This window comes from Girardinichthys multiradiatus, chromosome 20, assembly GCF_021462225.1.
Source record: "Girardinichthys multiradiatus isolate DD_20200921_A chromosome 20, DD_fGirMul_XY1, whole genome shotgun sequence".
Taxonomy (NCBI): Eukaryota; Metazoa; Chordata; class Actinopteri; order Cyprinodontiformes; family Goodeidae; genus Girardinichthys; species Girardinichthys multiradiatus.
In genome coordinates, this window is record NC_061812.1 from 21,155,631 (window position 1) to 21,179,860 (window position 24,230).

At 39.0% G+C, this 24,230-nt stretch overlaps 1 protein-coding gene across 1 annotated transcript in view; it reads left to right on the forward strand.

Annotated features, from left to right (window-relative positions):
• The window catches only part of uba7 (ubiquitin-like modifier activating enzyme 7), a 48,123-nt gene that overhangs the window by 22,488 nt on the left and 1,405 nt on the right, over nucleotides 1-24,230 (forward strand). The window contains exons 21-24 of the mRNA XM_047348910.1: nucleotides 93-185; nucleotides 1,736-1,927; nucleotides 22,113-22,214; nucleotides 23,074-23,156. Of these exons, the coding sequence (XP_047204866.1) occupies nucleotides 93-185; nucleotides 1,736-1,927; nucleotides 22,113-22,214; nucleotides 23,074-23,156 (470 nt within the window). The remainder of the gene's footprint in view (nucleotides 1-92; nucleotides 186-1,735; nucleotides 1,928-22,112; nucleotides 22,215-23,073; nucleotides 23,157-24,230) is intronic.

Below are 24,230 nucleotides of genomic sequence, written 5' to 3' on the forward strand. Positions count from 1 at the left end.
GATCCTTGGAATGTCACATAGCATGGGAATCAGTTTTATCTGGTTTGTTCACTATCATTTGTTCATTATCATTAACATCCCAACTCTTACAGGATGATGACAGTAACTTCCACATGGACTACATCGTTGCTGCATCCAACCTGAGAGCGGAGAACTACGACATCCCTGCTGCTGATCGCCACCAGGTCCGTATTTACATCAATCACTTCATCCACGTTTTAAACCAGCTTCATATTTTTCTTCCTTTCTGTGATCTTGTAAAGTTGCTTTGGCAAATAGATTTTCAGGGTTTCAAACCCTTTCTTTGGATTTTAGCTGCTTAAACAGACTTAGAATTTGTGAAAGAACTATTGATAGAGACACATTGAAAAGATCTTAAAAACTATAGCTCATTGAATACAAAATAAAAACAAAGAGGGGACTATTCAGGGCTTCTGTTCAGATTGTTATAAACAAAGATTAAATAAAAAACAGGGCGACAGACTTCATCTCCTCCCCTGTGGCAGTGTTTTAAGCTCTCGCTTCACACACCTGCCCTGAAGCTGCAGAAACAGCCTCCCCACCTATTGTTTCTGGAATAGGACTAATCTCGGCACTTTACCTGCTGCCTGGAAGGTGACACCTGAGCCGGGCCTTGTTCCAGCCGCTGCTGCAGACACTCACTGACAAGACAGATGGAGACTCAGAGAGAGGGGGGAGCTGTTGAGTGAGGGGAGACAAAAGAGTCCCCCACCATTCCTCCCCTCCAGCCCTGTGTAATCACAGACTTTTCCACAGGTTGCGTCTCATTTCAAATAACTTCGAGCTTAGTCACTTAGTCATATACAATATAATAATAATAATCAATCATCCTGATTTTTATCATCTTAAGGCGATATATTGGTGTTATTATTTAAAAGGATTTAGTTTTAGTATATAGTTATTTTGCAAAACCTCAAATAAAATAGTCAAAATGTGTCTTATGAGGAGCATATACCACATCAGACATTCTTTAGTCATGTAAGAAGTCAGAAAATTCTAAAATTCTAAATAAAATATGCATATATTTAAAGAATATACTCAACTTATTTAGAAACAGTTATGCTTCCTCATTTGAAAGTCTTTTGACATTTACATGCATATGCACCAAGATGTAAAGTAGTTAAAAATTCACCTGTATATTCCCCGTTATTGTGCATTGTATTATGTGAAGTATTAAACCCTGCCAACCTGTTATGGGCAAACACAATCGATAGCCGATAGCTTAAGTCATAAGACAGCAATTGTTTTCCTGACTGTTTCCCCTTTTCCTTTCCTCTATATTTTTGTAAAACACTTTTATCATTTTTTAGAAAGGGAAATGTTTCATACTGTCTAGTCAGCTGTTATTTCATGTTATCATGTGGTTAGTAATGTAAGTAATGTTTTTCTTTTTACCGAATATCTTTTTTTTAATGACAGCTCCATGAATGGTTTAGATATTTTCTATACTCAGATTTGTTTAAATCTAAGCATTTGTACATTTGTAGCAAGAATTACTTCAGCTGAACATAGATGTCAAACTTTTTTCTGATTTATAATAAAAAATATACAGAAGATCAGTTTCCAGCAATGAAACTGAAGCCTAATTGTGTGAAATCATGAAATTCAGTTTTTAAATTCACTGGCTTGAAGATCTTGAATTGTATTTCATCAGCCTGTCTACATGACCTGGGGCGAAGCTTGGAAGTGAACTTCTCATTGTCTACTTTAACAGAGCAAGCGCATTGCTGGAAGGATTATTCCTGCCATCGCCACGACCACGGCAGCAGTGGCAGGCCTGATGTGCCTGGAGCTGCTCAAACTGATTCAGGGTCAGAAGAACATCGGCTCCTACCGCACGGCTTACCTCAACCTGGCTGTACAGTACTTTGTTCTGTCCCAGCCATGCCGCCCACAGAGCTTCGAAGTGAGTGGCACCACTGTACAACCACAGCTGGTTTCAGTTAGGGTTTGTAAGGGGTTCGGGAAAACATCCATAAAAGGATTCAGTCACACAAATCCTGAGTGAAGCATTTTTTACAGTCAAACAGACCCTTACTTTATATACATTCATGATTTAAGCCGGTCAATTTAAGGAAAAAAGTGTTGACTTCTGTTTGAAGTAATGTCCCTCTTCTTCGGCTGGAAAGCATTAAGTCATGAATGAGTGCTTTCAGAATGAGAGCCCGTTGTAGACTGTCTGTGTCTTTAAGTCCGGTCTTTAAGCGGGCTCAGTACAACCCTTAAGATATATTATTGTAAGTATGACAGAAACAGACCCCGGCTTGCCTCTCTATTTGGACACATGAAGTGAATTCAAGCCAACTGTATGTCGATAAAAGGAGAACTTTTTTCTTTCTCCTCTAGGGTCAAGTACAAGCTAATGGTTGATGTTAAAAGACTCTTGAAGAATGGGTCTGCTGGGGATGCATTAATTATTTCAAATACACATGAAACAATATTACCTATCAGACTTCAAAGCTAGTTACTTTTGAGAAAATATGGCAAATCACAGTTTGTGTCTGTAGCTCACCTCTAAGTGTAATCAGATACAGCCGTGCCTGCCTGCTTTTTCTGAGCCAAAGGTCGCTGAGTGCCACCAAATGTGGGGAAACTTGTGTTCTGTGTAACTTAAGTTGCAATGAGGGGGCTTGGAGACAGTGTAGATCTGGTTTCAGCTTTAGTTACAGGGAAAAAATTCAGCATCTGCAAAAAAAGGCCACCTTGATGACAGAAGCAGCTGCGATTTACTGCCCATTAAAGGCTCCAGGCGTTCTCTCTTTCTCACATGCAAAGACATGGGGGTTCTTACAGTTTATTCTTGTAAAGCTATTATTTTTATCAAAGTGAAAAAAAAAAATAGCTTAATCTGCCTACCTTGTCTTATCAGAAGTGTGGGTAGATGTTAGAATTTCAGATCCAGGACCTTTTGTCTTCGATTTCAGCATTAGATTTTAGGAAGAGACCGATGTAGAGTCCAGGTATCATCTGAAAAATATTATGAGGGATGCTCTTAAAGGAAGAACACTAGATGCTCTCATTGCTGCCAATGAATACTTTGTAGTCATTTTAGCACTCAATATTGTAATTGCTTTTTTGAAACTTCCAATATTGAGGGTTTTAAGATCCACAGCCTGTTTGTCTGCCCAATCGTTCCTCTGTGGTTATTACAGGTTGTACATTCAAAAACTGAAAACTGTTTAATGTCTGCCTCAAATTCAATAGGTAGAAGAACTGGAACTCTAAAAATTAAAGTCAAAATCCAAAAATTTAAACATGTAGGAACCCTGATTGCAACACTAGTGATGTTCATTCACAAAAATCTGCCTGGAAAGGGGTTCTAGAGAGAGAAGGGGGAACATGCAGCAAATGGTTAGGGGCCAGGAGTCAAATCCCAGATGACTACATCCAGGATTAATAGCCTCTATATATGGTCCACATGAGCTACTAAACCTTTATTATTGACATGTGTTTTATAGATGAGGCAGCTCCTAAGGACTAGCTCAAGTAATCAACACAAGCTGTGCTTCTGCTTTACAACTTTTCTCACACCTTGGAGAATATCACAAGGTTTCTCTAACAATTTGGGCGACCTATTTAAATTGCTAAACATCCTGCACCTTACATTTCATCCGCTGATCCTGCCTTCCTACAGCTAACCCCAGCTTCTGCTTGGTTTTCTTCAATCCTGCCAGCACCTTCTTTGGGCTCCGAGGTTAGAGACCCTCTCATCGCTTCCTGACATGCAGAAGACATGTTCAAGGGGGGTAGAGATGCCCTCATCACTCGATGACATGTTGAGCAGCATGGCCCAGGAATGATGAGACTGGAGCCTAGAAACCAAACTCAGATCTTTTCCTATATTGGCTAAAAATGATGTATTTCAGCATTTACTTGAGAGTTGTAAAAGTGAACTAAACATATGTAGATATGTGTCTGTATGACACATATCTACATATGTTTAGTGGTCAAAATAAATCATTTTACTATTATAGACATCATAATTAACACTGAAGAGTCACCAAGTCTTGAAATTGTTTATTCTTAAAACAGAACAATCTGTGAGCCTTCTGTCGCGAAAGATTTAACTTGGTAAAATTTAAATTTTTTTATCTCTAAAATGCGTCTTAGTCATAGAAGGGTAGATAAAGCTATCAATTACATCATCCATGGGATTTTTAAGGTGTGATTCTTATTCAACAAATATGCATGTAAATTTCAGATTTTCCCTGTCTGAGTCATCTCTGAATTTTTCTTTTCTGTTCCACATTAAAATGTTTTCTGTAATTTTAACTACAATACCTCAGTTGTGAACATAACATTTAAAACTAATCCCACCCACTTATTCTCGCACCAGTCAGCACAGCAACATTGATAATAGAGAAGAAAAACAAAGCAGTAATTTAGAGCAATAAAACAATGATCTTTAATTGTTTCACAGTCATTCTTTGAACTGATGCTGTGAATGTGAGTGAATTCAGGTAAATTATACATCCTTGTTTCAACAATCTGTCCTCTGCAATCACTGCAACCCAAAAGAAACATTTCACACAAACAGAGGTTTGAACCCCTGTCCTGCTGTGTGCTAGCTTAAGATACTTCCCATACTTCCCCATTAGCATTAAAGCCAGCAAAGACAGATTGTCAAATATTAATATAATTGTTTAAGTTTACTTTACCGGTAATCTTTTTAACCCACTTGGTAGTATATCTTTATCAAAGCTCCTTCATTTAGTAATTACAGAGGTCCCTATCAAAAATGTCAAGTGCATGCAATAGAAAATTCCAAATGCTTATATACTGACGCGGTTTTTGGTCTCAACTATCTTTTATTAGTTTGCTCTCATGAATTGCATCTTATATCCATTTAAAGTCTACGATTTGCAGATTCCTAGATAATGTCTGAAATTTGACATCTTAAATATTTTTTTCCAGTGCCAGAACCCCTTGGGTCTAGACTCTGTCACCAGAAAAAGCATAACATTAAATGTACTTTATTCTCGTAAACATTTTAACCCTGTGGTAGAGGGTTATAACTACTCTCTATTGAGCTAAAATGTGTAACGTTAGCATCTATATAAATTCCTTCCAAAAATACATAGAAACCTTCAAAGGACAAGAAAATAATAGGTCTGGGTATTAATACAGTCTTATCACTCTGGGTTTAGGCCGGATTTTTGCTGGCAACTTTTGTTTTAACTTCAGACGTGCAGCTGTTAAATATCACTGATCAGACATGCGGTATCAAGAGCTCAGATTACTTTTGCAATAACTTAGACCTCCCCCCTCATGAGCTCAGTCTCAGTTCATTAATATCAAGTAACAACACTCACATCTCTCTGATTTGACTGTTGGCCCACCACGTGTTTGTCCAAAGTTGCCAAATACTCACCAGTCACCCTGATGTAACCTGCCCTGAGACCTCAACTGTTATGACTGCTGATATTCAAGGCTTATTTGGAAAAAATGTGTGACATGTAGCTCTGTGCTTTCCTATCACAAGAGTCATTCTCCCACCAGCATAATTATTTTCCAGGGCTTTTTTTTTGTTTTAAAGCAGGTGTTTCCCAAAATAGGAAGTTTCCCTGCTTCTTTCTGCTCCCTCTCCTCTAAGTGGGGTTAGAAATGTGTAACCAAACAGGAGATTGTCCTTGTCTGCTCACTGTAGCTTTGTCACACAGTTTTTTTAGCTTTGTCACACAGTTTTTTCCCCTGTGTTTTTTACTTTGGGAACCAAGGCCAAGAAAGGAAAGGTATAGCATGTCTGGTGGATTCACACAGAAGCAAAAAAAATCTCTTTATCGTTTTTGGAGGCCATTGGAGAATGGTGAATGAATTGAGCTTCGTGACTTGGTGCATTGACTTACTGGAAGTAGTCATCAGAATGTGGGTACCCTGTGGTTATAAAGGGATGGTCATGGTCAGTAACAAGCCTGTGGGGTTTAAACAATGCTCCGTTTCTACTAAGGGGCCCAAAGTGTGCCATGAAAATATCCACCCCACATCATTTTACTACCATCATGAACATTTTACAAATATAAAACAAAATAAATAAATGCTTTTTTAGGGTTAGGGTGAGGGAAATCACATGAGCAGTTCTTGGAGCTTGTCTTTGCAGCCATATTGAGGAACCATATAGTGAAAAAGTTCAGTGAGTACAAACAAAACAAAATCTCATAAGACTTTAGCACTTTTCATATGGCGCCCTAAAAAAGACCAGTTGCACACAGAAAAGATGCTCTACCTTAAAGCTGCAGTACATTTGTAAAAATGTGTTTTTTTTAACATATTTGTTAAACCTGTCACTATGTCCTGACAGTAGAATATGGGGCAGGTAATCTGTGCAAAAGAATTAAGCTCCTCTGGCTCCTACCAGGGGTTCTACTGCCATTTGCAGAAATACACCGATCCTGGTCAGAAATAACCAATCAGATCCAGGGAGGATGTCTTAGCAGTGTCAATCGTGTTCGTGTACTCGCTGCTCACACCCTTGCTGCGGCTGCGCTAATGGGAAGGGGAGGCCATAGTCAATGTAAAGCATACTGTTGATGTTTCGTCCCTACCTGTGAATGTCCGATAGCTGTTTATCCGTCGTCATCGGTGGCCCCACTTACTAGCCTGTGTGTTCACTCCGCTGTGGATGGAGGGCTGTAGCACAGTAGAGACCAAGGGGGGGACGTGCAAGGTGTGCTTGTTCGTACTTTCAAGCTAAGTACACAGTTTTATCAGAACTCTTTACTGCAGCTTTAAGAAGTCATGATTGCACCAGAGATGCATTGATCTACATTTTATGGTTTGTGGTTTAATTCTGGCATCTGAACCTAAATATATGTGGCTCAAGATCTTGCAATATTAAAACAGTGCAATATTTAGCAGTATTTAGTTGCTGTCAACATGTGATTCGTCTGGTCCAGTAAGTGACAGCTTTTATTATGGGGTCTAGATTTGAAGCAGAATGCTTGTAGCTTGAAACGCTTTCTGTGTTTAAGACTCTTATTTTGAAGCAAGAAAGGAAGTAGTTTTTTGTTGTTGTTGTTGTATTAGCAGTTAGTTAATAAACGTCGCGTTCCACATTTTTGGTATCCAACAGAAAAAGAAACATTGACCGAATCAGAGACAAGATACAAACCGTGTGTAAACACTTTGAGAACATAACAACTGGCTGTTAGCAGCTAACAGAGCTGAAGGTGTACTAAATCCCTGTGTTTATCAGCTGCATAGCTGCTATGTTTATTCTCTGCAGCTCTCTGAACAAACTGAAACATGTCAGCTGCCACAGACTTGTTTTAGTCTGCTCAGAGCTGCAGAGAGCCTCAGGGGGATGTAAAGTGGTTGGTTTTACTATAACAGTCTAACTCAGTGTCCCTCTGAAAGTTTGCATAAAAGGGAAGGCAAGATGGTTTGCTTTTATTCTACACTTAAGTTATGTCAGAAGAAGCACATAATGAGCAAGTTGCCTACTTACCCTGCAGAAGGAAGAGTGCTGCTGCAGACTGTGTGCGACACTGGATTTACTTTAATATGTAATTGGACAACAATTCTTTCCTGCATACTTAAACGTCAATCATAACATCTGATACATCCTGCATGATGGGACCATAGATCTGAATCTATGAATGGATCAGTGGCCCCAGCTCAATATCTGATCCAAGAATGATGCCGGTATCCCATATAGAGTCAGGTTGTAATTGGATCATGTGACACTTGTAGTCTAAATGATTTGTGCACCTTGCCTGCATATGGACATGTTGTCACTGAGCTGATTCCACATACTTGTTGTGTGTAAGCACACACTGATGCAGTAGTGAGCCACCTGTGTTTGGTCAGTGCCGGTTCCCAAAGAGAAACGGTAACGACCACAGAAAGATTGCTTTTTTTTTCATATAATCCACAAAAGTGTAACAAAAACCTTTAAAAATATTTCTAGAAACGACATTTAAAGGTGTTATAAATCTGCTGCTGTTACTGATGTACAGCTTCAGAAAAAGGTAAAAATATTACTTGAGGCTAGACAAGGAAATGTTTCAGCTATGTGGTAAATTAGTTGATCCTCCGCCCCCACAGCAGCTGGTCCAACTCTCTGTACCGATGAGTAGGCTACTGCCCTTACTTGTCTGCTTTTATACCTCTTGGTCGAGTGCCATGAAATACACCCTTTTTCTTCTCTGTGCACAGACTTTGCAAGAGGGTTCTAACTTGGTGCCTTTCACACATTCTATGTGAACCCTTTTCCCCACATGCCTTCTTAGTCTTTTATTTAATTAGCAGGACAACAGGCGAGAAGAAAGAGACTTTCAGGCTGATTTTTACCTCAGCTCCATTCTGCTCTCATATTTTCTAGCTTGTATTGTCTCCAGAACAGAATGAAGATGTGCTTATTACATTTTCTTTCACAGCTTGTTTACAGTGTGTGCCTTTGTGAAGCAGGGCAAAGATGCTGTGTTTTGAAGTACAGGAAGTTTGTTCTTCAAGATCTAGAAAATAATTACCACCTTACCAAGTGGCTCGTGATTTGAGTACATGCATAATTGAAGGCCACACATCTGTCACACAAACACCAGGGAATGGCCTACAGAGAGCCCAGGAACAAAGAAGGAGGGGGGTTTACCTCACTTGTGGTTACCTCACATTAGCCACCTTGGTCTGTGCCAGTAAAGAAGGGATGAACATGATCCAAGACCCTCTGGATTCCCAAATAAGCTCAGAGAGCATTGTGCAGTTTGTAACTCAAGACCCCTGACGTGAATAGAGCTTGCGGGATAATGAGTAATCTGTGATCATCACAAAGGGCATGTACCTTCTGTTGTTTTCCATAGTTTATTTGTTGGTTCTGTTTGGTTGCCCTCATCTTGTTCCATGTTACATTGTTTTTATCTTCTGTTTTTTTCTTCCTCATACAATTAACTTTCCGTTTTCTGTCATAACGGAACATTGTGTTTTGTGGACAGTTTGCTTGTCCATGTGCCATCAAACAGGATGTGGTACACAAGTGAAAAAACATTTGACTTTAGATTATGGAAGATAAGACCAACCTAAAAAGGTAGATATTGAGATTTTTTTAATCAGTAGTGTGTGGTGCAGATCATAAACTCTGCATGCACACTCTTCCTTTTGTAGTTTAGAAAGCTTCAGGCATTTGGTCTAGTGGCTCTTTGAAATTATCCACTATTATATCTTCTAATCTCATAAATATTTAATTCAGAGGCATCACGCATAGGTAGCATAACCTTTTCTAAAACAGCTGCCCTTCAGCCAACTGAATCAGGGTTGAAACTTGTGTCAGTTTTCCAAGGGTTTATCAGCAAACCTAAAAACGCTCCCGGGTATCATTCCTTGACCTCTGTTCTGGCTGTTTTCTCATAAAGTATTCATTTATGAATCATAATTGTTCTTCTGTAGTGTTGAACAAATTTGTTTGGTTGGTTGGTGGGTGGGTGGGTGGGTTGGTTGGTTGGTTGGTTGGTTGGTTGGTTGGATAGATGGAACTGCAGTCTCCCCAGCATTTGCTGCTTCTGCAAGCTCCATTATGTCAGTGGATAATTTTTCAGAGTTTTATTGACTCAGTACTTCTGCCCCAGGGTAATTTTCAGTAAGGTGGAGTGCTGTTATCTTCTCATTTGAAAGACAATCACATTGAGATCCTATTTGTTGTTTTACACGTCAATAGAAGCCTTTCAGAAACAACAGACTGCTTTTAGTGTGTGTGTAAAACTCTGCACTGAGCTGAGAAGCGTCTGTTGAGCTGCAGTGAGCTGCACCTCCTCCACCCCTGAAGCAGCACGCCACAGGACAGCTAACAAAATATGCTTAAAGTTGTTGTTTTTTTTACCCTGTTATCAAATTTTATATCTCACTTCTTTAGGCAGATTGTAATACTGATAACATCACCAGTGTTTGAAGATTTATTTGTTATAGTGAGCAAAAATACCAGTTGGAGATCCTGACCATCTGTCTCTTCACTGAATCTGAAAGGCTTTGGTGATCAATGGTGATCAAGTAGCAGATTATACTTTTAAGTTAGACAAAAGATGCATTTTACATGACCATACATTATCTTTCTTTTGTAAAAAACAGATGTGTTTTAGAAGTTGTCTGTTTACTCCTGATAAGTCAATAAATCTGTTATGATTATAGTTCAGATCCCTTACAATTACTAGTGATTAAATCTCTATAAGAGAGCACACATAATGTGTATTTTTGAAAACTGAAATAAGCATTCGTAAGACTGAATAAAAATTTGTTTGTCTTTATTTACAATCTACATGTGCAGAATGTTATTTTCCATATATGTGAATCGTTATAACTAGTCTACGTTTTTATCCAAATCAAGCTACAATTTGGAGCTTTTGGAGCATTGATCTCAAAGAAAATTTTGCTTTATTCCAGATCTCTAGATCGTAGATGTAATTTCCATGTGCTGTCCCTGACACACAAAAACACAGGCACTATATTACACACTTTAGCCCAAAAGGATTCATTCCCATGGCAGATTTAGATTTAAAATGAATTTTATTGAACCCAGTTGCTTGTTTGTGATAGGAAATGTAACAGACATCTCTAAAAAGAAGAAAAAAAAAACGTATGAAAAACGAGGATCAGTTAAAAATAATTACACCAATTGTCTGTTTTTATTTATATTTTATTAAAATAGAACCAGAAAATTATGCAAACCCTTCTCAATAATCAAAGGCAGCATTTGTATTGGTATTACAGCAATAAAGCTTTTCCTATGATTTGTGACAAGCATTGTGCATGTTTCCACTTGTATTTTGATGATTTATCTGGTAACGATCTCCAAGATTTATTGGCATAAATGCAAATCTGCCTTACTTGAATACCATGTTCTGTTGTCTTTCTCATTTTAAGGAAGGTTTAGGAGAAATTTGCCTGTGTGTCACATGGCATTTATAAATAAATAAATACCATGTAAATACCACTGAATCAATGTACTCAAATTAAAGGGTGGATAGTTCTAAAATATACACATATATAAATAAAAAGGTGCATTTGCAACATCTGTATGTTGTTGTTCTGTACTCTATTGAATGTTCAACAGAGAAACAGCCTGGGGGAAGAAACTGTCTCTGTGGCGGCTGGTTTTAGTGAACAGTGCTCTGTAGCGGCGGCCTGAAGGTAAAACTCTAAACAGTTTATGTGCAGGGTGTGTGGGGTCTGCAGAGATTTTAGCAGCTCTTTTCTTGACCCTAGACCTGTATAAGTCCTGGATGGAGGGAAGGTCAGCTCTGATTATTTTCTCTGCAGTCCTGATTATTCGTTGCAGTCTGGACCTGTCCTGTTTTGTGGATCAGCCAAACCACACTGAGATGGATGAAGATAGGACAGACTGAATGATGGCAGTGTAGAAGATGACCAGCAACTCCTGTGGAAGGTTGAACTTCTTGAGTTGCCTCAGGAAGTACAGTCTCTGCTGGGCCTTCTTTCGAACAGTGTCTATGTGTGAAGACCATCTCAGGTCCTCAGAGATGGTGGTTCCTAAGAACCTGAAGTGGTCCACGGCCGATACAGTGTTGTTGAGGATGGTGAGGGGGGTGTATGGGGTTGGTGTTCTCCCATAGTCCACCACCATTTCCACATGAAAGTCCACCACCATTTTCTCATGACATTAAATAAAGTGTCTAGGCATAGTGGTATTGGAAATATGGCTTGAAAAGTCTTGTAAATGTTTAATTATAATTAATTATGTAAGAGGGAAAAGATAGAAATGTATGCATTTCAAAAAAGAACAAGTAATCAACAGAAATTAACTGTTCAGTGTTTCTGATTAGCGTATTTTTACATTAGTACAACTCTTATTTGATTGTCAACAGCATTTAATTGCAGTCTGACTTTGAGGCTCACATGAGGTGAAAAGTACGTTGCAGGGCTTTAAGTTGCCAGACTGTCTGCAGAAAGAAAGGTTAAGATAAGCTAAAAGAGATTAAGATGTAAAAATGATGTGAAGAGGCCACACAAATTCCCCATATGACTTCCCTAAAACTCACTTTGAAGCCATTTAAAAGAAAAAAGCAGTCTTTGAAGAAACAGGCCTCCAGCCACAGCAAGTTGTAAAAACGTTTCCAGTGTTGGAATTCTGGGCAGATAATGAAGCTGAGATAGAAACAAGCCTCTGCAGAGGTATTTCTTGAGGCACAATGTAAGTTGGACCTATAACTGAACACAGATTTCTGGTTCCATAAAGTCTGATGTTTTAAAGGCAAGACTGGAGTAAGCACAGTAACCGTAAAACTATTACATTTTTCAGGTTGATTTCTTTTCAGTGGGATTGGGATCCTTTCTGACTGTTTTTGGATTAATTGGGCCCTAACTGTCCTTTTCCCAGGCTCTCATTAATATTTGCTGGACTAGGCATCTGTTTTGTGCTTGATAACTCAGCTGTTTTTATCTCATCAAATCTGGCAGGTCATAATTTTAAATGTTCTGGAAGCTGAAGAACTAAACAACAATGCATTAACCAAAGCAGGTTTATTGTTAAAGCAGTTATGAGATTACGCTGTTAAACTATATTATTTTTTCATTTCATTTTTTCAACTCTAAAATAAGAACTTAAAATGAAAAACTATTATAAGAAAAAATCAAAAGAGTTTGGACAGACTGGCTGTTGACTCTATTTTGAACCAGCCCAGGCAGTTCCACTACATCGGTTTCTTTCAGCCAGAGGAATGGGCAGCTCACCTACTCCAGCATGGTTCTGTCTGCCACAGGTCATTAAGAGACCACCAGGCAGTACTGGTGTCATCTGTTCAAAATTGTCCCCCAAAGAACTATTTTGAATGTCCAAAAGATGTCCCGCTCTAGATTCGGAATCGTGTAATGCTCTTAAAGAAAGTGTTGCTGTACACATGTCCAAGGTGCATGCAGGACAAATTGTATTTTGCACAGCTTTACACAAAAACAGACTCAAGTACTATGATGTACAATTCAGGCTTAGTCAGGAAAGTTGTCTTGATAGGATCTGGTTCTCTCTTTTTGAAACTGGCACAACTCAGCCCTTTTTCCGGCAGCGTGTGCTTCTGGGCGGAGTCGTCACAAGGTGCTAATCAGCCAGTCAAAAGGTGGACTTTGGGTACTGCAAGACATAAAACTACCTCCTGACTGGGTCTACTTTTACATTTAGTTTTCCACACATGGTATCATTCCATTCAATAAAAGATGGTTCACATTCAGGTTTACAATATTTAACACCATTAACAATAATCATTGCTTAAAACTACCACTAATTATGGATTAGTGGTAGTAAAAGTAAAGTGGGATAATTCATATAAGCTGAGCAAAATCCTTGATTTGTCTCATCTTTGGCAGAACATTTCACATCTGTTGGCAGCTTTCATATAAACAGAGGGTAAAAAAAACAATGAGCAAGGTTGTGTAGTCTTCATATTTGAGAGATTCTGGGTCATCAATTGCAGTAATCAGAAGTTGTTTTGGATTGACCTGTGGCTAGGCAATGGCATTTTGAAGGGACTTGGAGAAAGGTACTTCTTGTAGGTAAAAGGAGAAATTCTAGATGTTAATCACAAGCTACAAGCTACAGTGCTAATTAACATTGTAAAACTTAACAGAACAATAATATAGGCAAATCATCAATATAATGATCTAATGTTTGTAGTAAACTATCTTTGAATAAAGTGAAGTTTTTTTTTGTGAAGTAACTTGTTTTGACCAATTTTCGGATTCACACTTGGACATTAGCTCCAGGCCTGTTTAAGAAAGGGAAAACAAACCAACAAGGTGTACGTGTTTGTTGTTGAGTGTCTGTGGCCAATTTTAGCACATTATAAATTACTCGCTGCCTTCAGATTTTTCAGGAAGAGATCGGGAGCTCTTCAGACTTCCTGTCAACAAGAGGAAGCAGCCTGTAGGCAGGTCAGATGCTGGGGAACTTCAAATCTGACAATATCATGCAGAGCATGTATATAGGTGCTTCTTCTTATCTCTTTCTAAAAAGGAAACAAAAGAAAGAGATTCAGATCATAAAATCTTTAACATTGAGTTTGAGATTTTTGCCTTAACATGTAAATAATTATTTCTGCATGTTGATTGTTTTATATTATGTATTGTCTGGTATAAACTCTGTCCATTGAAATGTCACAATAGAGATAGCAAGGGAAGTTGAAATGTCATTGGTTTCTGTAACTGCTTTGGACTGAGTGGCTGACGTGTATTAGAGGAAGTTAAAAGACTTTTTTTAAAATAAAACTCAAAATAGGAAATAAATCCATCCCCTAACATAAAAGATGACACTTCATGATATAAATGTATTCAGGGGATGGTGCAAAAGTTTTAAAACACCTCTTTATATTTTACCTTCATGGACTCAAGTGTTTTTAATACAAAAAACGTCAACCTTCAAATAATCATGTACAGTTATGCACTCAATACTTGATCGGGAATCCTTTTGCAGAAATGACTGCTTCAATGGCATGTAGGCAATCAGCCTGTGGCACTGCTGAGGTCTTATGGAGGCCCAGGATGCTTTGATAGCGGCCTTTAGCTCATCCAGAGTGTTGGGTCTTGAGTCTCTCAACGTTCTCTTCACAATATCCCACAGATTCTCTATGGGGTTCAGGTCAGGAGAGTTGGCAGGCCAATTGAGCACAGTGATACCATGGTCAGTAAACCATTTACCAGTGGTTTTGGCACTGTGAGCAGGTGCCAGGTCGTGCTGAAAAATGAAATCTTCATCTCCATAAAGCTTTTCAGCAGATGGAAGCATGAAGTGCTCCAAAATCTCCTGATAGCTAGCTGCATTGACCCTGCCCTTGATAAAACACAGTGGACCAACACCAGCAGCTGACACGGCACCCCAGACCATCACTGACTGTGGGTACTTGACACTGGACTTCTGGCATTTTGGCATTTCCTTCTCCCCAGTCTTCCTCCAGACTCTGGCACCTTGATTTCCGAATGACATGCAGAATTTGCTTTCATCCGAAAAAAGTACTTTGAACCACTGAGCAACAGTCCAGTGCTGCTTCTCTGTCAGGCGCTTCTGCCGCTGTTTCTGGTTCAAAAGTGGCTTGACCTGGGGAATGCGGCACCTGTAGCCCATTTCCTGCACACGCCTGTGCACGGTGGCTCTGGATGTTTCTACTCCAGACTCAGTCCACTGCTTCCACAGGTCCCCCAAGGTCTGGAATCGGCCCTTCTCCACAATCTTCCTCAGGGTCTGGTCACCTCTTCTCGTTGTGCAGCGTTTTCTGCCACACTTTTTCCTTCCCACAGACTTCCCACTGAGGTGCCTTGATACAGCACTCTGGGAACAGCCTATTCGTTCAGAAATTTCTTTCTGTGTCTTACCCTCTTGCTTGAGGGTGTCAATAGTGGCCTTCTGGACAGCAGTCAGGTCGGCAGTCTTACCCATGATTGGGGTTTTGAGTGATGAACCAGGCTGGGAGTTTTAAAGGCCTCAGGAATCTTTTGCAGGTGTTTAGAGTTAACTCGTTGATTCAGATGATTAGGTTCATAGCTCGTTTAGAGACCCTTTTAATGATATGCTAATTTTGTGAGATAGGAATTTTGGGTTTTCATGAGCTGTATGCCAAAATCATCCGTATTAAGACAATAAAAGACCTGAAATATTTCAGTTAGTGTGCAATGAATCTAAAATATATGAATGTTAAATTTTCATCATGACATTATGGAAAATAATGAACTTTATCACAATATGCTAATATTTTGAGAAGGACCTGTATATACTGTGCAGTAACCTGGTTATGAGAAAAGTTGTAGATAAGTTAAGTACAGAAAAAAAGAAGTATTAGGACTAAAAAACTTTCAACAGCATATGAACTGTACCTGAAATACATACAAACAACAAAATGAACAATCCAGAGAACTGATGCATCATCCTTCAGATGATTGTCTACTGCAATGCTTGTTCTCAGCTGATGGCTCTTTGAAAAGTGTTTTCTTTGATACTAAAATACTATTTTAGATGCTAAACTATGAAGTCATTGGTGGTTTTCATAGATTCAGCTAAAAAAATTGGAACAAATAGTCTCGTGACAAAGAAGAGCTGATTTAAACGTATGTATTTTCTAATGATGTCTGCAAAACACTGGCTAAACCCTTTAGGGGAGAAAACTTTGTATGCACTGAGGGTAGGTTAACTTAGTTCAACTACGGAGCCAGGCAAGTGTCAGCGGGTAAAAAAAACACAAAGCTGTAGAAATCTGTGCTCATGCTTTACTAAACTGTGCTGTCAGTTTTTGCAATCCGTTTGCACTGTTTGATAAACTGTGCGCTCCGTTTTCCAATCCGTACACGCAGATTACTCAGTGACATCTGTGGAGACTTTGGACGCATGGCCCACACCTGCAAGGTAAGTTCAGTGGATCTGTTGTCATATATAAACTTAAAGCACTGCCATGTTTCAATCAGCACACTTCACAGCTTGTAATATAACCTTATTTTTGTTACACTGAGATATCTCAACAGATGTCACTGAGTAATCTGCGCGCACGGATTGCAAAACAGAGCGAGCAGTTTATTGAACCGTGCAGAGCACAGTCTTGTCTGTGTACACATAATCCAAAACCAAGCGCTCAGTTTAGAAAAGCGTGAGCACGGATTTCCACCGGCTTTGTGTTTGTTTTACCCAGTGACACTTGCTAGGCTCCGTACTTAACAAACAACAATGACAACAACAAAAAACATTCCCCTAAAAGTGGTGAGTTATTAGAGAGAAAAATTGTGAAAAAACCTAAAGAAACCTATTAGAAAACCTTCAGAGCCAGAAGCCCAAAAACAATTTCTCAACCAACATTATGTGAAATGAGAAATCAGTCATTACTGTTACATAGTGGTTAATAATAATGGTATATATTTACAGCCACATCCAAACAAACTCTACTTATCAAGATTTTGTCTCATGATCTAAACTCAAACACGATGAACCTCAATCGGTCAGGACAACTGCTAACACTGATTTCTGTTTTTTTGTCTGCTCTATGACCTTACATGTGATAGACCAGTGGAGGCAAACTCAACAGAGTTGCCTGTAGTGATTATGGCAAGTCCCTACATGCTTTCAAGTCCAAACTCCATACTTTTCTATTCTAACATTTTCCAAAATTTGGAGTTATTTGTTTTTGGTTCATTTAGCATTTATAAATATTGATACAAAACTTCACGATAAATGCATATTTCCGGCTTTGAGTGGAGGACCTGCATGATGGATGGATGGATGGATGGATGCACAAATGGATGCACAGATGGATGCACAGATGGATGGATGCACAGATGGATGGATGCACAGATGGATGCATGCATGGATGCACGGAATGAACAAATAGATGGATGAACATTTTTAGACACTGGGAAAGAGAGTAGTCTTTCCCAGAATCCAAAAGAATGTCATTATCCTATTTATTTTTCCCAAACTTAACCAGGCCTGAAAAATACGAACGTTCCAAACGTTTTTATTCTTTGCTACACTGCATAAAAATCCTTTTGCTTACTTCCATATCTCCATTTATTTTTCATTTCCCGACAGATTAGAGATCTACAGGTCCTTCTCAAAAAATTAGCATATTGTGATAAAGTTCATTATTTTCCATAATGTCATGATGAAAATTTAACATTCATATATTTTAGATTCATTGCACACTAACTGAAATATTTCAGGTCTTTTATTGTCTTAATACGGATGATTTTGGCATACAGCTCATGAAAACCCAAAATTCCTATCTCACAAAATTAGCATATTTCATCCGACCAATAAAAGAAAACTGTTTTTAATACAAAAAACGTCAACCTTCAAATAATCATGTACAGTTATGCACTCAATACTTGGTCGGGAATCCTTTGGCAGAAATGACTGCTTCTATGCGGCGTGGCATGGAGGCAATCAGCCTGTGGCACTGCTGAGGTCTTATGGAGGCCCAGGATGCTTCGATAGCGGCCTTTAGCTCATCCAGAGTGTTGGGTCTTGAGTCTCTCAACGTTCTCTTCACAATATCCCACAGATTCTCTATGGGGTTCAGGTCAGGAGAGTTGGCAGGCCAATTGAGCACAGTGATACCATGGTCAGTAAACCATTTACCAGTGGTTTTGGCACTGTGAGCAGGTACCAGGTCGTGCTGAAAAACAAAATCTTCATCTCCATAAAGCTTTTCAGCAGATGGAAGCATGAAGTGCTCCAAAATCTCCTGATAGCTAGCTGCATTGACCCTGCCCTTGATAAAACACAGTGGACCAACACCAGCAGCTGACACGGCACCCCAGACCATCACTGACTGTGGGTACTTGACACTGGACTTCTGACATTTGGCATTTCCTTCTCCCCAGTCTTCCTCCAGACTCTGGCACATTGATTTCTGAATGACATGCAGAATTTGCTTTTATCCGAAAAAAGTACTTTGGACCACTGAGCAACAGTCCAGTGCTGCTTCTCTGTAGCCCAGGTCTGGGGAATGCGGCACCTGTAGCCCATTTCCTGCACACGCCTGTGCACGGTGGCTCTGGATGTTTCTACTCCAGACTCAGTCCACTGCTTCCGCAGGTCCCCCAAGGTCTGGAATCGGCCCTTCTCCACAATCTTCCTCAGGGTCCGGTCACCTCTTCTCGTTGTGCAGCGTTTTCTGCCACACTTTTTCCTTCCCACAGACTTCCCACTGAGGTGCCTTGATACAGCACTCTGGGAACAGCCTATTCGTTCAGAAATGTCTTTCTGTGTCTTACCCTCTTGCTTGAGGGTGTCAATAGTGGCCTTCTGGACAGCAGTCAGGTCGGCAGTCTTACCCATGATTGAGGTTTTGAGTGATGAACCAGGCTGGGAGTTTTAAAGGCCTCAGGAATCTTTTGCAGGTGTTTAGAGTTAACTCGTTGATTCAGATGATTAGGTTCATAGCTCGTTTAGAGACCCTTTTAATGATATGCTAATTTTGTGAGATAGGAATTTTGGGTTTTCATGAGCTGTATGCCAAAATCATCCGTATTAAGACAATAAAAGACCTGAAATATTTCAGTTAGTGTGCAATGAATCTAAAATATATGAATGTTAAATTTTCATCATGACATTATAGAAAATAATGAACTTTATCACAATATGCTAATTTTTTGAGAAGGACCTGTATAAGCATGGAAAAAAAACTTTGTCTGCGTTATAGCTGGACACTATAATAAACCTTTATTTGTTATATAAATAAGCCTTTATTTATTATAGATGGACACTCTAATAAACTGTTAAGCAGCATTTTGGTTGGAATGTGTTGTTGTGTTGTTTACATTATGACATTAACTGTACTGTAGATGGTAATTCCGTTCAATTGAAAAATTATTTATTTATTTATTTATTTATTTATACTAATAACATTCTTCATATGTAGAGCTTTGTGATATTCGTTTGATTAGTTATTTCATTGATAGAGCTTGTGTGTGACTAGTATCTATCGTTTATGCAGACTATGTAAAGGATTGTCCTAATATTATTTCCTACTGATAAATCATATGTAATTTCTTTGAAGTGATTTGTTTTAGTGTTATTCTAAAAGGAAAACAGCTTTCCGGTTCACTTTTCTTGCCTTTCCCCCACAGGCAACTGTTCTGCTGTTTTTATTTTGTCAGCTCCATAAAAGGTTGTTGTTGTGCTTGTGGGAGACCATTTGTAATTGTTTCCAGCAGCCAGTTTGGTCTCAACATTCTTGCAGAATTTTTTTTTTGTTGCTTTATGCTGTGAATATCTAACTTAGCTGAGTATCTGGACTGAGATACCACATGATTTACTTCAGGTTCCTGACACATTTGTATGACTGAGGCTAGAGGAAGGGAGGAGGTGGTGTAAAAATAGGCCACAGGTCTGCTTCGTATTGTGTAGAATCAGCATTTAGGCACAAAGACCCTCCTGAAAATACATGGCATGGGACCACTTAAGGTCCATTTTGCTTTGCAACAGTGATGCTGCTTTAGCAAGAGGGTTTTTTAGCCATTTCAAGTTGTTCTCTTCATGAATAGGTTTGGGCTCCTATAAAATTATGCAAAAACGTGTAAAGAATGCTTACAGGCCAATGTTATGATGTGTATCCTGCAAACAAAAAGCTATGCTTTGTATAAAAAACTTGGAAAAAGCACATTGACAATCATTTAAACTTTGGGAAAAATATTTTTCAAGCATGTCTCCATAACCCCAAACCTCGGTAAGTGGAGGGAGTTGCAAGGGCCAGTTGAAAAAGTTCCCCTTGGCTGCTGGAGCAGAGATAATTGGAGCCAGGTTCAGCCGAGGTTTTGGTATTCACAACTCAGGCCAAGTTTTGGTCTTCACAGCATCTCTAGCCAGACGCCGCTTGTGTGTGAGCAGGAGCGTCTGACCAGACGACATATTTTGACTTACTTTCTGCATGTGAGGAATCCTGACCCACTTTAGTCTGATGATGTTTATTCTTTAGGTTTTGTACATGTGGATTAGGATGTTTAGGGTAAACGTGTGCTGTTTATGTTTGCAGGGGTTACTTTAATCTGTCTGGGTGTCTGGGTTTGTGTTGTGCCTTGGTTTTAAAGTTTAAAGTTTATGCTGCAGAAGTCTGCATGCATTGCTGTAGAGTGGGATCCTATTTGATTTGCATAAATTATTGTTCAGCTTGCAGTGCTGGTTTTTAATAGATTTGCACTAAATATTGTATATATTTTTTTAAACTGAAAATCAATACTTAAGAAAATATTGAATCATTTATAAATTTGGCCAGAATCAGGCTGTGTCTTTCTAGATTGTGATGCTTGTTTAGATGATTAATTAGGGAAACCTATTGGAAAACGTTTTGAAGCATTGCACAGCAGAGTAACCAAAGGGAATTTTTAAAACATCCCATAATTTGCCGTAATTGATTGGACAAAATTTAGATAAACACATTTAGCAATACAAACTTTAGAAAATTATTATCCAAACCAGAAAGACTTCATCTGTGTCATTGTGTGGCTACCAAATTGGTTTAATCTGAAAACAAATCCTGTGTTTTTATTTTGCATTTTATGCTTTGTCTGCTGTGACGGCTTGTTAAAGCTATATAAATAAAGCTTTTTAAACCAGATGATTTCTATAAGATAATCTTTCTCATGTTACATGATCACAGACATCTTTTGAGTTTTTAATCTTCATCATTGAACCAATACTCTGTGGTATAACTAGATAGGTACATGGGCAGTAAGAGTCATACATGTTTTCGTTGTTATTGCTCAACTCTAATGCTGACCTTCTAAACCAGGGGTCAGCAACCTTTACAATCCAAAGAGCCTCAATCCTCCTTAAATAAAATTTGTCCAGAGCCATAAAAGCTACAAGATTCTTTCAAAAATCTGCTATAGTCCATCAAATAGTTGGTGTCTGTTCATGTGAAACCAGGAGATATGGCAATGAAATGTGTGGTTTTCATGCAACTCGGATTTCAGATTTTCTGGACATCAGGCATAACATTATGACCTACTTTCATGCCAAATGGGCTGTTTAACCACAACCTCATATGCAACAAACTGCACTGTGATTTCCAAAGTTTTCTGTCAGAACCTACAATGACTTTTTCATCAATTTGAGCTGCTGTAGCTCATATGTTGGATTGGACCATACAGGCCATCCTTTGCTTCCCAGTTGCATTGGTAGTCCTTAGCAGCTTATAAGCCTGTTGCCAGTTTACTACTGGTTCTTGCTTGGACCATTTTTGGTAGATATTGATCATTGTAAATGAGAACTACCCCACAAGACCTGCAGGTTTGTCTGACCAAACTATTTAGTCATCACAATTAGGCCTTTGTCAAACTCACACCCTTAAAACTTTATGGTAAGCAATGTTCTTCCATGTTTTCTTCCCAGATTGCTCTGATATAATCTTCTCTAAACTCACATACATTTGAAGGCTGCAGAGATCTTTAATGGCTCTGATTATTATCGGAAACTTTGACAAAGATAGAACTTCAGAAAAGCAAATATTCTCACTAAAGGAAGCACCTTCTTGACCTTTTTGTGGGTTGTCAGGGCCCTGCTGATTGTTCTCAGCTGGTATGCTCTGCACATCCCTCACAGCTAGTCGTCCTTCGTCTGTCAGCTTGTTCTGTGTCTGTGTGTTGCGGTATAATTTGTAACTAAATAATGTGTCCATCGGCAGGTCGCAGGAAAGACTTACACCCTGTGGGATGATTTTCTTGTTGAAGGGAGACGTTGCAATCAGCAGGAAATGACCTTGGCTGATCTTATCCAGCATGTGAAGGTACTGCAAGGAAGTACACACTTTCTTCACACCCGCTGCTACAGAATGCACTTTTTATGAGATTTGTTTTCCTAAACTTGCTCGCCATCCTGCAATGCACGCAAAGCGACAATGACTATTGTTTGAGGTGATTGCCCTGTTTAGATCTGCTTTTAACAACTTAAAGATAATTGTCTTCATTCTACATTTTTTATCATTTAAACAGAAGTATTGAAGAGAGGTCTATTGTGGACATTTTCTTAATTTTCAAGCTTGAATTGAAGCTATAGAATGGGCTTAGATGCTAAATGGAGACAATTTGAAACAGCAATGTGATATTTAGTAAGCTGTCAAACACTTACCGGCCACATTGCTTAGCTACCCCTTGTTACTACCGGACTGGAATACAGTCTTGCAACCCTGTTACATGAACAAATTGCATTGCTAGAGCACGAGTATGTCTGCAGGGTTGTACTAATGTGTTCATGCCCATGTCCTGGTTTCCTCAGCCTTGCAGCTTTGCAAACGTAGAAAGGTTTAAAAAAATTTGCATATGTATTAATTTTGCTATACACTAATATATGTTACAAAACACGTTGAGGATTTTTTAATATGCTGTTTATGTTGGTTGCATCTAGAATGTTTGAGCAATTTGTAAACTTGTAAAATGATGTTTATTTTTGCCCAGAAAATAATCTTTTAAAATTAATTCTGTTTTTTGTGTTACAAGCACAATAAATTCCAAAATATTACCACTGTACATATTTTCTAATTTCCCCTCAGGGATCAATAAAGTATCTTTGAATTCGAATTGAATTGTCCTGTTTAACCTTATCTGCCCCATGCCGAAATATAAACATAACATTTTTTTTTCTTGCAGGAAACACATGGCTTGACCATATGTAGTCTTTTTTATGGACCTGCTATCCTATACAATGGACACGAAGACCGACTGAAAATGAGGTATGTCCAGTAAAAATGAATCTGCAAGATATCCCCTCATGGCAGTCCAGCACACAGACCACATCAGAAAAGCAGAGCTCCTTTGTTTGTTTTGGGCCCTAATGGCATAAGGCGTTGTTTCCTCTGAGCCTCTGAGGATAGACCCTGTTGACACAGAGACACATGCATCACTGCACACAGATGACCGAAATGTCTCCTCGGGTTTCTGTTTGTTATGGACAAGCGTTAAAGAGTTAAATTAGAGTGAACCTCTGAATTCTAGAAGCCACACTGTTCAGGCCAGTTCAGTTCTGCACGGGTTTGATACCCCTCAGGCAGAGTGAGTCAGATATCTCATGGTGTGAAATCTTGTCCGTTAAACAAGAATATTGACCCTGCAGAGTTTGTTTTTATTCTTTTAAGATGAAATAGATGAATAAACCACAGGTAGTTTACATGGAAGACTTTCCATACTTACTATTGTTTTACTAAAGTTTGATGCTGCTGATCTTTGGCATAGGTACTGACTGACAAAGGCTGACATTTGAGTTCCTGTGGACCCAGTGTTGTGGTTAGATTAAGGTGCAGGAAAGAAAGGCAGAACGCAGTTCATGTGGACACCAGGCTGTACTTGATAAATGTGTACAACAGCGGCCACTTCCTGGGCAGTCGCCCTGCCCCAAGCTTCCTGTGTCAAATCACTGAAAGTGGAATGAAAAGCACAAAAACTGACAAAACATCACTAACAAAACACAAAATGGATTAGGGGGCATTTTTTTGCTATTGAGTGACTGATTGGTTTCATCTGTGATGTAATACATTTTATTAAGAAGATGCTAATCCATGACAAAAATAACAATATGATATTGTATTCAGCTTCTGTTACTTTCATACCCCTAAATAAAATCCAGAGCAGCCAACGTCAGACATCACATAATTACTAAATGTTCTATGAAGGCCTGTTAGAGAACATTTGTAAACAAATAGCATCATGAAGACCAAGGAACACAGCAAACAGATCAGGGAGAAAGTTGTGGAGTGGTTGGAATCCGGGTTAGGTTATAAAACAATATCCCAAGCTTGGAGCGTCTCAAA